Consider the following 18,606-nt stretch of genomic DNA (forward strand, 5'->3'; position numbering starts at 1 on the left):
TAACCTTGAGACACAGGTAGAGGGCCCACAATGTCTATATGAACATGGTCGAAACGACGACCGGGTGGAAAGAAGGCTTGGGGAGGTGTCTTGGTATAACGAGAGATCGTCTTGGCAGACGAGAGAGCAGACACGTGAGCGTCCAAGCACGCACATCACTTAATCCGGGCCAGACATAGCACTGGGTGAGAAGGCGCTGAGTAGCCTGAATACTGTTAGTTAGTTAGTTAGTTTGGGTTTAGTGGCACAAAGGCAACTAAGGCCATGCTGCGCCAGTCACAAGACAAAATAAAACGGAACATTAGGGCAGGTAAACCTGCATGACATTATAGTTGGTGTAAATAACCTGTTTTTTCTAAAAAGTCGAAGAGGTTAGGAAATGGCACTAGGGGGTCATCTGCTAGTAATAGGGCAGGGTGTAATGGAATGTGCAAATTATACAGGCTGTGTAAAAACTTCCGTCTCAGTGCATCGATGTGTGGACATGTTATTAAGATGTGAATGACTGTAAGAGCTTCATTACATTTTTCGCAAGTTGGCGGGTTTTCTTTTCGGAGGAGGAAATTGTGCGTCAGATGTGTGTGTCCAATGCGAATTCGACACAAGATCACCTCGTAGAATCGTTGCTGGTGACTGCATGATTTCCACTCTCCAATGACAGGTTTGATTAGATGAAGCTTGTTGCTTAAACAAGTGTCCCAATCGCGTTGCCATTTTGACGTCAAGGCCTTCCGAATCGCATTGACACTGTCTTTATATGGAAGTGCTGTATTTTGAATGTTTTTGTACGCTGCCATTGATGCGCATCTATCCGCCGCTTCGTTACCCAATATTCCAACATGGCTTGGTACCCAGCATAACTTAATTGATCTGCCATATTTGTTTGACGTTAATGCATTCAAAATATCGCCTAACAAGGGTTCACTTTGGGATTTCATGTGTAGAGCCTTCAGTACACTTAATGAATCTGTGTATATGACAGTGTTTTCAAGTTTGTCAGCAATGATCTTTTGAACTACCGTCCATATCGCGTACACTTCGGCTGTGTAGACAGAGGCATGCTGAGGTAATCGAATACATGTTTCCCAATTTTCTGTTACAGCCCCTACACCCACGTGTTTTTCCGTTTTAGAGCCATCAGTATAAAATTCTATGTAGTTTATGTACTTGTCTTGAAGAGAACGGAATTCTTGTATAATGTGTTGATGTGGTGTGTCTCTTTTCTTTAGATGTGTTAGTGTCCAATCACATAACGCTGTGAAATCACACCACGGGGGTAAACGTTCTGGCTTTCTGGCAACCTGGAGGACTTCCCGGGGGATGTCATAATCCCGACAGTATTCCTCGTATCTCAAGATAAGCGGCCTAATCATGTTCGGTTTATTTGTGTAATGTAAGCGTGAGCTGCACTTTGTGACGATGTTGTAGCATATGTGTTGTGGTGAGGATCGGATTCTGAGTATGTAGGAAAACGTTAGTAGCGCTCTGCGATGCTGTAAAGGAGGTTCATTACATTCAACATGTAAGCTCTGTATAGGTGATGTTCTGTAAGCACCGCATGCTAGTCGTAGTCCTAAGTTGTGGACTGGGTCAAGTCGTCGGACGTAAGATAGTCTGGCTGAACCATATGTAATGTTACCGTAGTCCAATATGCTGCGCACCAAAGTGCGGTAGATGTGTAGCAGGCATTTACGGTCAGAGCCCCACCGTTTCCGGGAGAGGATTTTTAGAATGTTAAGCGCATTGTTCGCTTTGATTTTAATACTATTGATGTGTGCGAGAAAGTTAAACTTTTTATCAAACAGAACACCCAGAAACTTGTGTTCTTGTTTCACGGGTAGTGTGGCATCCTGTAGTTTAAGGATAGGATCTGGTTGTAGGCCTCTTTTTTGTGTAAAGACAACACTAATAGTTTTTTCACTTGAGAAGCGAAAGCCGTTTTCAGATGCCCACTGCGTTAGTTTATTTAGTGTAATTTGAATTTGTCGTTCGCAGGTTGCCATGTTCGATGCACGACATGCAATTTGAAGATCATCCACATATAGTGAATGCATTATAGAAGATGGAATTACATTATTGAGCGAGTTCATTTTCACCACAAACAATGTTGTGCTCAATACGCATCCCTGAGGTACTCCGTTTTCCTGAATAAATACGCTGGACAGCACCGTTCCTAAACGAACCTGGAATGTTCGATCGGACATGAAATCAGCTAGACATTTAAGCATTCTGCCACGGATCCCTAAATCCGCTAAATCCCTTAAAATACCGAACCTCCATGTTGTGTCGTACGCTTTTTCAAGATCAAAGAAAACGGTGAGACAATATTGTTTTTGTAGAAAGGCCGCACGTATCTCGTGTTCTAACCGAACTAGATGATCTGTTGTGGAGCAGCCTTTCTTGTACCCACACTGATGATTATTGAGCAGGTTCTCAGTTTCGAGGACGTACGTCAATCTGATGTTTATAATGGATTCATATGACTTGGCGAGACAGCTTGTGAGTGCTATAGGTCGGTAGCTGGTAGCTGTTGTAGGATGCTTTCCAGCTTTCAAGAAAGGGATTATAATGGCTTTTTTCCACGCATTCGGCATTTTTCCTGTTTCCCAGATTATGTTAAAAAAGCGGAGCAATGTCTTAACTGCTTTTGAAGATAGGTGTGCGAGCATTGTGTAATGTATTCTGTCCGGACCTGGCGCTGTTTTTTTGCCAGTAGTGAGTACTCTGTTAATTTCGGAAAGTGTTAGGGGGGCATTATATGGTTTCTCGGAACTTCCTGCTGTCGGAAGCTTTTGTTTTTCTGCTGATTGTTTGTACTTTTGAAATTCAGTGGAGTAGTTTAGTGAGCTTGATATGTTATGGAAATGCTGCCCTAATATGTCTGCTTGTTCTTTTAAATTCGTCTGTGTACCTGGAGGTGAGAGTATGGGGATTGTATAAGGAGCGTACTCGCTTCTAAACTTTCGAAGTTGATCCCACATTCTTTTGGATGTTATTGAGCTATTGATGGAGGATACATAGGTTTGCCAGGACTGTCTTTCGGCTTGCCTACGCGTGTACCTGGCTTTTGCCTTTGCTTTTTTGAAATTCAGGAGGTTATCATATGTTGGATATCGCCGAAAGATACCCCATGCTTTGTTTTGTGCTTTTTTAGTTTGAGTGCAATCATTCGTCCACCAGGGTTTTAGTTTTTTCTTTAAGAAGCCGGAGGACTGCGGGATCGTCTGTTCTGCTGCAGCAAGTATGGAGGCAATAATATTTTCATTCATTTCGTCTATTGTTTGTTGATCTGATATGTGGTCAAGACTGGCCTTCTCGCTGAAGAGAGGCCAGTCTGCTAGATGGAGTTTCCAACGGGGTGGTCTTAGTGGGACTGTAGGGAAAGGAGATGTGTTTTTAATAATGCCGGGCATATGATCACTACCATAAGGATTGTTAATAACACTCCATTTAAAATCGATCAACAGAGATGGAGTGCACAGCACCAGATCAAGGCAGCTCATAGCTCCTGTGCTTGGGGAGCAGTAGGTTGGCGCACCAGTGTTTAAAAGGCATATTTCGTTAGTCAGGATAAAATCTTCAAGTGTTTGTCCCCTGGTGTCAGTTGTTTTGCTACCCCATAAGATGTTATGAGCGTTAAAATCACCTGCTATTAAAAAAGGTTTGGGTAGCTGGTTTAAAACCAACTCCATATCTGCTACAGTAAAATGGGAATGTGGTGGAGTGTACATTGAACAAATGGTAATGGTTTTATGTGCTAAAACCGTGACAGCAATGGCTTCCAAGTGAGTATTAATGGTAACTTCTCTAGCTGCAATGCCGTTCCGTAGAACTATAGCTACGCCACCCGAAAGCCGGTTCGCCTGGGTACGATCGCGCCATACAACGGTGAATCCTTTTAAAATGTTTTTATGCTTTTCGCCTAAGTTTGTTTCTTGTAAGCACAAGGCCACAGGAGAGAAGTTACTTAACAAGTCTTTGATGTCACCTAAGTTATGTAAAAGGCCTCTACAGTTCCAATGGATAATAAAAGCCATCTTGGAATTGAAGGGTAAGAAATGGCACTATGAAAAACTAAGAGGTGGGATTATAGGTGACATGGATAAAAAAGCTAATACAAATGAGCGATAACCTTTAGGTTATCGCTTTCTTAATTTGAGTGGTTACTGGGATTTTGTCCCTCTTACCGCGCTCTAGAGAGCGCTTGTCCTTCGGTGTCGATGACACCGGGGTTTTTGTGTCGACCTCCATCGCTCTCTCTGAGGCGCTGGAGGACCGAGAGTTAGGCGCCGAGACACGCGCCTCGGGCCTTGGAGTTCGTTTGATTTTAGGGCCCTGTGGGACTGGTGTCTGCAGGGCCGCCGAAGAGGGTAGAGCAGTACTGACTGCTTCCACCACGGGGGCGGGAGGAGGCACTTCGGCACCACTGCGCGTGGGCTCGGAGGACTCCGGAGGCCTCTGTGGCGCTGCCCCCGCCTGCGCCACATCGGCATAACTTCTTCGCGGAAGATACGATAGCCGCTTTCGGGCTTCAAAGAACGAAATTTTTTCTTTTACAGTTAGAGCAATGACTTCTTTTTCTTTTTTCCAGCAAGGGCAGGACCGCGAATAAGCTGGGTGATCTCCCTTGCAGTTAACACAATGTGGCGAAGAGGTGCAATTCTCTGATTGGTGGTCGTTAGAGCTGCATTTAGCACAAGTTGCTTGCCCTCGGCATGCATGTGAAGCATGTCCAAATCTTTGGCACTTAAAACATCGTCTGGGATTTGGAATATATGGTCTCACATTGACTTTGACATAACCTGCATCGAGTGAAGTAGGCATTACGCTTGTTCCGAAGGTGAGTATAACGTGCTTGGTGGGGATTTCTTGGTCGTTTCTGCGGATTACTATTCTTTGTACTTTGGTGACATTTTGTTCCTGGAAACCTTCCAGCAGTTCCTCGTCGCTTAAACCAATAAAGTCTTCTTCAGATATTACTCCCCTGCTTGTGGTAAGTGTTCTGTGGGCTGAAACAGTCACTGCCGCATCGCCAATACTCGTAAGTTCAGATAGCTTATCTGCTTGATCTTTACTATTCAGTTCTAGGAGGAGGTCCCCGCTAGACATTTTGGAGGCTTTGTACGTCTGTCCGATTTTATCTTTCAGGCATTTGGCGACCAGGAATGGAGAAAGCTTTCTAATAGGCGTGTTCTTTCACTGTGGACTACATAGTATTTGGGGAAAGATGGAGCGTTGCTTCGAAAGGAGAATTGAAATGGTACTTCGGTGCGGCATCTTTTGAGACGCCGATCATGGACAACAGAGATTTGAGCTGCCATAGGAAAATGTGTGTGTTCGGCAACAGCGCCGACCGCCCACCACGGAGCCCAACGAGGGGACGCGGCAGGGCTTGTGTCCAAGCCTGCACGACGCCAGCCGTACGCCGTCACTATAACCAAATATGGTGTACCCAAGGTAGGATATCCACACAAGGTTAACCCTTGCCGCCGTGGAGAAAGGAAGTAAATGGAAGAGAGAAGAAGACAGGAAAGATGGGAAAGTGGGAGAGAAAGACGAAGATTGGAGAGGAGGACAGGAAAAGGCGACTGCCGATTTCCTCCAGGTGGGTCAGTCTGGAGGTGCCAACTATATGAAGCCGAGGCCGAAGAGGTGTGTTGCCTCCGCCGGGGGGCCTTAAAGGTCCAAACACCCAGCATCGGCTCAACCCCCAGGATCCCCTTTTCCCCAGACACGGCTAAGCCGCGCACGGTTACACGCGGGAGGGTCCAACCCTCGTGTGCTCGGGTCGGTGGTGTCGCAACACACCAAACGCCTGCTGACGCAGACGCCCCTGCGGGGGCCTGAATACTTGAGTGACGTATGTCGTGTAGAGAGTAGAACATGGTGCAACATAGTGAAGCCGGAACAAAAGGGCGTGGAAGGTTTGCTGAGACATTGCACCACAAGGGCTCTTGTGAGTATGGATGGGGCACAAGCCGTAGCCAGAGAGAACGGGGGTTCTCCTGAAAAACGGTGAGCCCTGTCATTTTGCTGTGCGGAAGAGAATGCAGCCCGGTTGACGGTTGGGGATTAGTCAACTGCAGCTATACGAGAAAGGGCATCAGCGGTGGTGTTGACGGCACCTTTCACGTGACGGATGTCAGTTGTAAATTCCGAAATATAAGTGTCATGGCGGAGTTCGCGTGACACATACTTCAATGAACTGGTGCGGAAAACATACGCCAGTGGTTTATGATCGGTCAGCACGTAAAACTGGCATCCCTCCAGAAAATGTTGAAAGTGCTGTATCGCAGTGTAGATGGCTAGTAGCTCTTGGCCGAAGAAGCTGCAGTGGGTCTCAGCAGGAAGTAACTTCCGAGAGTAGAAATACAAAGGTCTCCATTCGGTGTTAATGCACTGCTGTAAGATGGCACCGACGGCCCCGCTGAAGGCATCCACCATCAACCAAGTTGGGGCGCTGCTGCGTGGATGGATAAGAAGCCCAGCGTTCGCTACTGCTTGCTTGGCAACAGTAAAGGCGGCCTGGGCTTCTGATGACCAAGAAATGGCATAGAACAGGCCAGCGGTTGACCAAAGGAGGTCGGTGAGCGGGTGAAGCAGCTCTGCACAGTGCGGTATAAAGTGCCCGGAAAAATTCACAAGCCCCAGAAATCGGCGTAATTGGCGCAGTGTTGTAGGCTAGGGGTAATACTGGATGGACTTGACGTGGGATGGCAGAGGGCGTATACCCTTGGATGATATGTGATGGCCAAAAAGCTCGAGCTGAAATGCGCTGAAAACACATACGGAGGTGTTCTCAACCAGGCCGTACTGCTGCAGACCTTGGAAGAAAGTACGTAGATGGTGCTCATGATCTCCCGGCATAGAGCCAGCGATGAGGGCATCATCAAGGTACGTGAACACAGTAGGAAGGTCCCACGTGACCTTAGCGATGAACCGCTGGAAGGTTTGAGCCGAATTGCGGAGTCCAAAGGTTTCCGCACGTACTCAAACAAACCAAAGGGAGTCGTGATGGCGGTACTGGGTATGTTGGCAGGTTCAATGGGAATTTGGTGGTGCGCCTTAACTAGGTTCACTTTGCTAAAGATAGCGCAGTCGCCGAGGCGTGATGTAAAGTCTTGGATGTGAGGCAGCGGATAGCTGTCGTGGAAGGTCTTGGCATTCAACGCTCAATAGTCTCCACAGGGGTGCCAGTCACCGGGATCACGCTTGGGCACTAAAGCAGCGGAGAAGCTCATGCACTGGACGACGGGCATATAATGCCGAGCTGCAGCATGTGGTCGAACTCCCGTTCAGCGATAGCTAGATGGCACTCAAACAAGCGGCGTGGTCGAGCTGCTGCTGGCGGACCACGGGTGACGACATGGTGTGTCACCGTATGTTCAGGTGGCTGAGTGTGGTTGGTTGGCTTTGGTTAAATCCGGAAAATCTGCCAAGATTTTTTCTAACGGAGAGGAAGGTATCAGCGTGTGGATGCCTATGGGAACAAGGTCGGACAGGACTCCAGAGATGGAGAGACGAGTCGGTGGACCGTCTGTGAGGCGCCGCCACCGCACGCCGACATCCAAGTCGAAGTATGAGAGGAAGTCCGAGCTGATGATCGGGTGAACCACGCCTGCGATGACGAAGACCTATCAAAAAGTGTGGCAAAGGCCGAAGTTAAGGGTGAGAGATCGGAGTCCGTACGTAGCTATAGACGAGGCGTTGGCAGCACGAAGCAACTTCCCTGATGACCTGGAACGATCAGCCTTAGTCGGGGGAACCACGCTAATTTCTGCGCCCGTGTCTATAACAAAGCGGGCGCTGGAGAACTTGTCCATTACCATAAAAAAAGGCAGCTAGGACGACAAGCAAAACCACATGCTACCGTCAGTGATCTCAGCCGGCGTTTCCTGGCCACGAACAGGGAGGTGTGCACTTCGTGGCCTGGTGTCGGAAACGCAGAAAGGCGGAGGGCTGGAACTCCGTCCTTGACGTGTGTGCGGAAGCGCGATGATTGAGACGAGGCAAACGGTTCCCCTGTGGGTGCTCCAGGATGCGGCGATTGAGGTGGTGAGCTCATCGATTCGGGCCTCAATGCGCGAAACCGCCGGGTCTGTAGGTGGTAAGACAGCAGTGATGGACGGGGAGGTCAGGTCGCCTCATGAATCTGATCTGCAAGCTCCGCCAGGCAGTCGACGGTGATGTCATCGGCCGCCGCGAGAACGAGGCAGATAGGCTCGGAAAAATGTTGGAGGAAAAGCTCTCAAAGCAACGTTTAATGGGTGGGGACGTCGCGCTCCCCATGAAGCTATTGCATTCGGTGTCGCAGTTGGGTGGGGCGCCGGTCGCCAAGGCTCTCCTCAGCAAGGAGCTGCTGGAGGTGGGTGCGTTTCGACGGCATGAATCTCTCGAGTGCCTTGGTCTTGAGATGCTGATGTTGTGTAGCGTCTGTCAGGGCGGAGAGAACGTCTGATGACTTGCTGGCAACATCAGGAGGAAGGACTGAGGCGACGTGGTAGTAGCGCGTCGTTTCAAAGATGATGCGGTAGAGGTAGACTGTGTGAAACCAAATTTGCGGGTTCTGGGGCCAGAAGGGTGGGAGGAGAAGCTGCAGCGACGAAATGTCCTGCGGACATGAGTCCTGCTTCGTGGAGGGTTTGGGCAGGTCAGTCATTGTGTTCGCCCTAGGTCACCACTTGTAGGCTTATGCCTCAGGAGGGAAAGAGAAAGACAGCTGACCCGAATTGATGCCGGAGAAGAACCACGAGCCGTGGCTTCGCATGTCGCGATCAGGCACCATCTTTATTTTCCTCTCATGCGGGCACGTGCTATGCACGTCCTCTCATGCGGGCACGTGCATGCCTAGAACCCGGCACGTGCTATCCGGGTTCTAGGCGCTGCCCAAGGGAGAGGGTTACAAGGTAATCTGCCGTGTGTGCAAAGAGTGGGCGTGCCAATGGGGCGTGGCATCATGTTAGCTGTCATCCCGCGCATTTAGTATTGGATGTTGCGTAATCTCGAGTTTCGGTGACTTGTTGGAGCGAGAGGCATACGAAGGTTTCGCTCCCCGCTACCAACTGCGGGGACGGAGTGTGCGCGAAAGCGTGGCTGGCTTCGTTTAATTCATACCACTGATGTGATGATACTGTCGAAGTGGCATGAAACCGTATCATTCATCGTCGACTTGCAAATTCATCGAAATAAATTGTTTTCTCATTCAAATTCCCCAATAATTCGGAAAATTCTGCGGCCCCTTTTGTAATCAATACAACAAAATTTTGATATAACGAAGCAAATTGCCGCTTTTAATTACTTTGTTATATAGAGGTTTAACTGTATTTATGTACGCACCTTGAGAACATCCATAAGGTGAGGATCACAAACATCAGGGAATTCAATGACTTGATTTTTGTTGGCAAGGGCCAGCAGCTTGGCATGAGTCCCAGAGATGTGTTGGAAGGGAGTCCTCCCATAGACAAGGTGGTACAGGATGCAGCCTAGTGACCATACATCTGACTTGAGACCTATCTGCAAAGAATAGACAGCCTCTCATCAATCACGAAATAAAAAAAATTGTTTTACATGCCAAAATCAGAATCTGATTATGATTGTGGTTTTGTAGTATGAGATTCCTAACAAGTTAGACCATCTGGGGTTCTTTAATGTGCACCTAATGCATGGTGTGCAAGCATTTTTGCATTTTGCCCCATCAAAAGCGGCCACCATGGCTAAGATTTGACCTCGTGGCCTCATGCTTAGCAGCACAGCATCACAGCCACTAAGCCACTGCGGGTGATCCGCGAACAGCAAAGAAGCATGTAGGGAAGAGCCTGGCGTAAAAATCTACTGTACGTGAAGTTTTTTTGTTCTCATGCCAAAAAATGACGAGAAGATGGTAGCAACATGGCAAATTAAGCACACAACATTAAAGATGTTATGACCTCCGAGAGCAAGCATACCTCTATCCACATTTTTTTAGTACAACCGAACCTCGTTATAATCAGGGTGTCAAACAGAACCTGAACTGAAAACCATACCAGAATTTTTGCCAGAACAGGACATGAACAGATATTTTCAAAATGTGCGTGAACCTAAACTGAACATAAAAAAAAGAAACTTAGCAATTCAGCAGGAAACCGTACAAGCATATAGGGTGCAAACAAGTGTTAATACATTAGGAGTTCTTCGAAATATGTTTCAGTTGGTGCACACCATGAAAACATTACGACTGAATGTGTGAGAATAGGGATAGATCATAGGTATCTGCTAATAACTACAGTAGAACCTCGTTATTTCGAAGTCCGTCGGTCCACGAAAAATCGAATTAACCGGGTTTTCGAATTATCAAAAATGGAATAAAAACGAAAAATAAACGTACGAAATGTGGCTGTATCAACACTGCACCTTTATTTCGCCTGAAAAACGGTCACTTTAAGTACGCATCGATGCGCGACTGCTTGGCGCGGTAGTTAGCTGCACCGTCGGCTGCGTCCTACAGTCTGTTTACAGTGCCGATGCCTCCTTTACTAGATGCCCGCCGCGTTGCTCGCTTTCCCATTGTAACGGCGTTTCCCTTAGTTCAGCATAAATTCCTTGAGGCGGCTGAATGCTTCCGCCGGCGTGTTATATGCGCGAGCGTCTGTTCACGCTATGTCGGTTGCGCTGCGCCAGCCGAGATGTCATCCCCTCTATACTTGAACGCGCGCGCCTTCGGCTGCTATCTTCGGAGCATGCGCAGAGCGTTCGCCATGTCGTGCGCCATCCGCAAAAGCCGCCTGCGGAGTTGTGTTTTATCTTCGCGCGCAATGCATTGTGGTTCGAGAGTTCCGCCGACTCCGACGCGCGAATGGCTCAGGAGCCATATCGGCGCCGGGCCCGTCGGGGCGCGTTGGAAGCCGCCGGTTAAGGGCCGTTTATAGTCCGACGTAACGCCCGCGCGCTATGTCACGTCGGCGAAAACGACCCCTCTATAGTCGGGCGCACCGGCGCAGCCAACGTAACCGGCGGCTTCCAACGCGCCCCGACGGGTCCGGCGCCGATATTGTTCCTGAGCCATTCGCGCGTCGAAGTCGGCGGAACTCTCGCACCACAATGCATTGCGCGCGATGAAAAAGGCGCCAACACAACTCCGCAGATGGCTTTTGCGGACGGCGCGCGACTTGGCGAACCTTCGGCGCATGCTCTGAAGATAGTAGCCTACGGTGCGCGCGTTGAAGTATAGAGGGGATGGTACCTCGGCTGGCGCAGCGCAACCGACGTGGCGTGACTGACCGCGAACGACGCTCGCCCGCGCGCCGATAACGTCGGACTATAAACGCGCCTTTACCGCCGCTACGTTCCACAAAACTGCGCACAACGCGAAAGTTGATTTATCAAGTGCCGCCTGGCTGCCACTCCAGCAACTATACTGGCCTCAGAGACTGGCACACTAACTTTATTGTTGCGGATCACGGAGGCCATGGTTTAAACTGACGTATTATCCGGATATGGGCACACTGGCTGTTCAAATTATCCGTCAAAATTTGCATGCAAACTGTTGGGACTACCAAAAACCTTCGAATTACACGGGATTTCGAATAAACCGAGTTCGAATTAACGAGGTTTTACTGTATGTGGCCACTTTGGCTCAGACGCTTGCACTTCTGAACTGTGCCATACCAGTTACGTCGGTAGGCCTGGCCAGTCAGTGCACACCATGGGCACAAACGAGCCTGCGGGCAACACTGAAGAATCTGGAACCCATTTCATGCTGGTCACTTCGATCAAATGCATCCAAAAATCACAGAAGATTGTCCTCTGTCTCAGAAACCGCATCAAATCTAGCTGCTGCATCAGCATTCCACCTCACAAGCGATATAGTCTCGACTGCCGCACTCACTCCAGCAGAAGCTAAGGGCCTCGACATCTACATTAGGTGCACCCAGAACTTCATAATCGCCTTCACAAAGTGAGAATCAACGTTGATGAAAATATTCGCTTTGAAAACCGTCATTCACAATGGCCCTCAATGCTGAACCACAGCTTACAAAGCCAACGAGCTAGGAAACGCTCATGTATTAGTGCAAGGACTACCAATAGAAATCCTGGATGACAAAATTACCACATACATCACCATCAGGGACGCAGAACTTCTCAGAACACGTTGCCTCAGCAAGAGTGAATGCATCCTGCGCACAGTATGAAGCTCAAAGTTCTCATATGTTGCACTAGTGCGACGGGTAGTCACATCGGTGGCTCCCTACAGGCCCAATGTGGTACAGTGTGCATTATGCCACATCAAAGGACACCGAACAGATGTATGCCCCACAACACATGACTACATTACATGCGAAGGAAGGGGCGCCCAATTCACCCCGGGCGCTGACCCTAAATACACACCCTACGACTGTGACATGAAATGAATAAATTGTGAAGATGCACACAGCTCCCGAGAGCCCACCTGCCCAAAGAAAGAAGCTGCCGACAAGGCCACTTGAACAGTTGCCTACAGGAGAGATCATCTAGAATCTTCTACGCCAAAGCCCAAGCGAAATCAACCACAGGCGAAAGGATAACAGCTGTCGCCCAATACAAAAGATAATTTCCTCCACATAACCACGCACAACCACTTCACAGCACTCAAAGAAGCAGAACAAATCAGACAATCCATAGAGGCAGACGTGCGGACTCAAGGAAACATAATAAAACAAGCAGAATGAAGCAAACACAATGACAAAATTTATTATGCCATGGCAGCCTGGGCCACAAAGCTCAAGCCCAAGCCAGGGGACATCGTACAGCCTCAAACACCGAAAACTGCGGGGCCATCACAGCCATTCAAGAACGGGTCGACGTCCACTAGACAACAGGACCAAAGAGCCATGCAAGAAGGACCATCCAAAGAGAGAAGTGAGGACCATCCTACCGGCCAACAGTTCAGGCCACAACCCATGCAGTCAGTCAGCCACTCAGATACCACACGACAGGGAAACGGAAGTGAAACTGAAGCGAAATCGAACTGGTGGGCGACTCCGGATGATACAGAAGCGAAACGTGATGCCCACATTGCACCGCCTGCAGCAGGGAATGGCGGTGCGTTTGGATTATCGCCTACTAAAAGCGCACAGTACACTACCAAAAACACTATGCACCGTGCGCTATAAAACAGAGAGGTGAAGATGCTTATCGCGATGTTTGGCGGCGATAGCTGCGAATGCGGCATGCGACGACCTGGGCAGAGATTTGCTGGTATCGGGATAAGAAACTGTGCGCGCCATTGTTTTCTTGTGAGACGGGTGGGCGGCTATATACTGTTGTCGATTGCGCATGCTTCGTGCCTTTTCTTGTTTACATGGGATCTAGCGGTGGGAAAACGTATACGATCGAAGTTTACACCAAGGAAGGGCGGTGCATTTCGGATATCGCCTATTAAAAGCGTGCGCTACGCTTCCGATGGTACCACGTGCTGTGAAACAGATAGGCGGAGATGCTTATCGCAATAGGGTTGGTGGTGATTGCTGTGAATGTCGCGTGTGACGACCCCTGGAGAAGATTTGCTGGTACTGAAATGGGAAGGGCGGGCGAGTATTGCAGTGAAGCTGCCACGCGGCAGGCAGCTATACAGTAAAAGCTCGTTAATTCGAACCGCAAGGGGAAGCCGCTTCAGTTCGAATTAACGAAAGTTCGAACTAACGAAAGTGAAGGAGAGCAACAGTACACTGCGATTTGGAAGCAGTAGGGCATGTCAGAAATTTGGCGTGTCAGAAAAAGATGGCGTGTGCCGCGGGCACAAGCCATCTTGAAGTCGAAGCTCTGGGTCCGACTGTGCCACACTACCGATGTCCACCGAAACGAACGTTAGCCGAGGCTTAACACCATCACAATGAATCGCGATGGCCGATACCTCCTAAGCTGAAAACAGACTTGCACAACCGATGAAGACTGCCGAGACAAAGACGCTGAACATGTGAAGGTGGCGAAGGCCCTGATTCGTTGGTTCTTCATTGCAAGCGCAGCTGCGACGTACTTGATTCGCTGTGTTACGATGGCGCTTGCCGTGCCATCTCCGCACAACATTAGCAGCTGTACAAGATTTGCAAAGCCTCCGAGATTCGCAACGGGCATGAAGTCTCGGAGGTTACGTAGAACGGAGAGGCGGCAGCCGCCGCTGCCTTCTGGCTGACCCCACGTCGGTTAGATTTTTTTCCAATTTTGCCTTCTCTCGCCGTTCTCTCCGTTTCGGAGGCAATACAGCCTTGTGTGTAGGCAGTAAGCGCGTTTCTCTGGCCGTGTGCCAGGCGAGCGTAGTTCGAATTATCCATGAGGGAACCTTCTCGCGTTCGAATTAACGGACTTTTTTATACATACACTTCTGTGGAGCTTGGCCGGACCAAACCATACAGTTCGAATTATCCATAAATTCGAATTATTAAAGTTCGAATTAACGAGCTTTCACTGTATACTGTTCTCAATCACACGCACCTCGCACATTTTCTTGTTTACATGGGATCTAGCGGCCGGTAAATGTATCATACGATTGCAGTTTGGCGACGTACTGAATGTTGGTGCCGAAAAATCATGTGTTTTCCGGAAACGTATGAATGGGTCAAAATGAGCATAACTCCACTGTGTCATTTTTTGTGTGTTCTCGATTGCGAACATTGGTGCTGGGAAAACATACGTAATGGGAACGTATCAACGAGGTTCTACTGCATTCAAAATTTTCGAATGCAGTTTCGAAATAAAATATAAATATTAATATAATATTCGATAATATTCCAAATTTTCAGATATTCACACTCCCCTAGTTTCATGTTTTGAATTTCTGGTGTGGGTTATAAGCACAAAAATACAGTATTTGAAAAAAGTAATCATCAACTGGTGGTTCCTCATGGAGTTGCGAACTAAAATTTTCTATGCCGTCCATGGATGCAACTGCCTTTACCAGTTTCTGTGTTTCCCACCATGGGGAGCAAATTCTCGAGTCCCTTCCATATGCTTAACAGATACTGACGGGCTAGTTGGTGAGCCATGATATTGAAGCAGTGTACTTACATCTGACACGTACACGTACACATAGAAAGGACATACACAGGCGCTGGACTGCAACTACGGTAGTTGCAGTTCAGCACCTGTGTATGTCCTTTCTATGTGTACGTGTACGTGTCAGATGTAAGTACACTGCTTCAATTTAATTCCATATCTTCCTAGTCATGTTGATGACATCAACAGCAGTCATCGACAGTTCTTTGCCCATGAAAGCGTAGCTCAAGGGCTGTATTCTCGGTAAATTCTTATCAGCAATGCAATCACTTTCGCGAGATTCCACGTGACTCGGCACTGGAAAAGAATCAACATCTATGGATGATAGTGCTTCTTACACAGTTCCAAGAATTATTTTTTTCGGTACTGTGCAGGGAATATTGTCGTGTGTAGCCGCCGACATGTTTGGTGCCAAATGAAGTGAAAGCGATCATAACCCCAAAAGGGATTGACTAAGACCTCTCCAGAATGCCTGCCTCCTCAGAAAACATGTTTCGATATGTAAGTGAGCAAATAAATGCTTTTTTATATTCGATACTGTGTCGGATCTTGTATTTTCGGTTTTGTTATAGCCATAAGCTAGGCCATTGAATTATACTGTGGCCAACCAAAATTTTCATTTACTTTGTTATAACCGATAATTTGATATATCTGTGTTCATTATGTTGAGGCGCATGTAATGGTGAACATCCTAAATTAGGTACTGTATTTACCCAATTCTAGCGCACCCCTGGATCTAAGGTACACCCAACTTTTGTGGGTTTAAAGCAACGAAATAAAGATGCGCCTGAACTTAACACGACCCCCCCCGTGTCCACAATCACAAAACTAGACGTGCAGAATTTACCTTCATAGAAGGGAAATAAAAAAAAAAAGAGCTTTCATAATGAAAGTTGTGCACTGTCGTCGCCAACGGTGCTTCCTTGGCCACAGATACCAAGCGCTCAGGGGCGGTATTTTTGAGTGCTTTGTTTTAGAGATTTTGCCATCACTCTTGCAAGACTTTACATGACTGCATTGACTTGAAGTATACAACCGACAAGTGATTGAGAATACTGCTCCAGACCGTAGTCAGGCACAAAATGAACCCACAGCAATCTTTACAAAAACATGTTCTGACATCATCTTGCGAGGACTAGGGATGCAACAGCTGAAAGAGGATTTAGGGCAATTTCGGGAGCAGGAAAATCTTAGTTTTAGAACAGGAAAATAAAAATTTGAGCAAGTTATGTGAAAAGAAAACTCAATTTTGGAGCACCATATTCTAAATCTGAAGCAGTTTAAGGGGAAGAAATTATGCAGAAACCAACGATAATTGTCAAAGTAAGCAAATAGCCTGAACTAATGAGTGAGTGACAGTAGAAGCATTGTGCTAGAACACAGCAGCATTCCAGCACAAAACTACCCATGCATTGGTCTCCATATAACAGGGTGCAAGAGCTTGAACAAATAACCATACATACCTTGAGGTAGTCCTTTCCTTTATTATGAGAGGTGTACTGGATGGACTCTGGGGACATGAAGTTCAATGTGCCCATCTGAAAAACATCACAGCAATTGGCTCAAAAGCAGTGCTTGGCCCAGAAGGAAGTGAATGCTTTGATATTAAATTCAGCTTGCATAAGTCAATCACACTGAGAAGTTCCAAAACATGCATGTCAGCTGCTTCTTTTGATTACCACAGGATACAGTCATTTGCTACAGAGCACCAGCCTCTACGCATGTTTTATATTACTTGCAAACCATGACTCAGCACACCAGGGCTCGTACAGGTCTGAGAGACAGAAATTCAAGGACTTTCAAAGCCTTGTCAAAGCTTTTTCAAGGGTGCAGAATGGCACCTCATGCAGCAGTCTTTACTATAACAATGTTTCCAAAATACTAAAGCTAAACTTAGACAAAACAAAGTTGGTAAAATCTGCACTTTACTTTGTCATATTGAAATTGGGACATTTTATGCAAGTGCAGTTGCAGACATATTTCTCTTACACAGATGGCGCTGTAAACCTTCTCGCATTATCACACAACTGGAAAAAGAAACAAACTTCATGAGGAAAATTTTTTTATTTAATTTGAGTATCTGCGACCAGAAATATTTTTTCATGCCATGTTGATGATGCCCTTGCATCAATGGTATGAAACAAAGCCTGCGAAGCTTTTGCGCATACTCCACAGTGGTAGCTGATAACATTGCCTGCAGTGGGATGACTTTGAACCCGTTGCAGATTAACTTCAAAAATAAAGCGCAATGGCCAGATGAGAGAGAGAGAGAGAGAGGGGGGGGGTGCGTCGCTGCAGCCGCTTTTGTGCCATGCGCCTGATGTGGCAAGATTTCACTGCATTGCCAGCCTTGTGCGCCTTTCTCCAGTCTCCCTTCCACCCTTCCAAGAAACATGAGTCTGACTGTTGATGGAGACGGGGTGGAAAGAAGACAAGAGAGATCGACAGGGTGCGACTGTGATGAAGTTGTGCCATGTGGGGTGCGTGGATCAAAGGCAAGTGTGGTGAAGGAGTGCGGCACGAAGATGGGCACAACGCATTTTTCTTTACTGTACCATTGTTTCTAAAATGGGGAGTTCACTGGGTCCCCGCTGAGCCACCCTAAGAAAGCTGTCACAAAATTGATCTCAGACTTACTACACTACCTATACTACTGAGTGCACCCTGGTGCACTAAATGCAACAAAGTCTGCACTCCTTCAGCAAACACAACAAAGCCTACCTATTGAAGCAGCCCCATTTGGGGACACCACTGCTCACAACAACAACAACAACAACAACAACAACAACAACAACAACAACAACAACAACAACAACAACAACAACAACAACAACAACAACAACAACAACAACAACAATAATAATAATAATAATAATCAGCAGCAGCCTGTTTTATGTCCACTGCAGGACGAAGGCCTCTCCCTGCGATCTCCTATTACCCCTGTTCTGCGCCCATTGTTTCCAACTAGCGCCTGCGAATTTCCCAATTTCATCGCTCCACCTAGTCTTGTGCCGTCCTCGATTGCGTTTTCCTTCTCTTGGTGCCCATTCTGTAACCCAATGGTCCAACGGTTATCCAGCTAGCGCATTACAGGACGTGCCCAGCTCCATTTTTTCATCTTGATGTCAATTAGGATATCGCCTATACCTGTTTGCTCTCTGATACAAACCGCTCTCTTTCTGTCTCATAAAGTTATGCCTAGCATTCTTCATTCCGTTGCTCTTAGCATGGCCCTTGTTCTCCAGCTTTTTTGTCAGTCTCCAGGTTTCTGCCCCATATGTCAGCACTGGTAAAATGCACTGATTGTACACCTTCCTTTTCAATGATAATGGTAAGCATCCAGCCAGGAGCTGGCAATGCCTGCCCTATGCGATCCAACCCATTTTTATTCTTCTGTGAATTTCCTTCTTATGATCAGGGTTCCCTGTGATTAATTGACCTAGGTAAACAAACTCGTTCAGACTCTAGAGGCCGACTGGCGATCTTGAACTCTTGTTCCTTTGCCCGGCTATTTATCATTATCAACCCTACACTTACACTCTCTCTGTTAAGGTCCTCAATCATTTATTGTAACTCGTCTGCACTGTTGCTGAATAGAAC

General features: G+C 47.4%; 1 protein-coding gene across 2 annotated transcripts in view; it reads right to left on the reverse strand.

The window, feature by feature from the left end:
- The window catches only part of Mps1 (Monopolar spindle 1), a 146,599-nt gene that overhangs the window by 24,945 nt on the left and 103,048 nt on the right, over positions 1-18,606 (reverse strand). For both annotated transcript variants that reach the window (XM_065437331.2, XM_065437341.2), the window contains exons 15-16: positions 16,470-16,544; positions 9,337-9,513 (exon numbers count right to left, since the gene is read on the reverse strand). In XM_065437331.2, coding sequence (XP_065293403.1) covers positions 9,337-9,513; positions 16,470-16,544 — 252 coding nt within the window. The remainder of the gene's footprint in view (positions 1-9,336; positions 9,514-16,469; positions 16,545-18,606) is intronic.

Source organism: Dermacentor albipictus, chromosome 1, assembly GCF_038994185.2.
Source record: "Dermacentor albipictus isolate Rhodes 1998 colony chromosome 1, USDA_Dalb.pri_finalv2, whole genome shotgun sequence".
NCBI lineage: Eukaryota > Metazoa > Arthropoda > Arachnida > Ixodida > Ixodidae > Dermacentor > Dermacentor albipictus.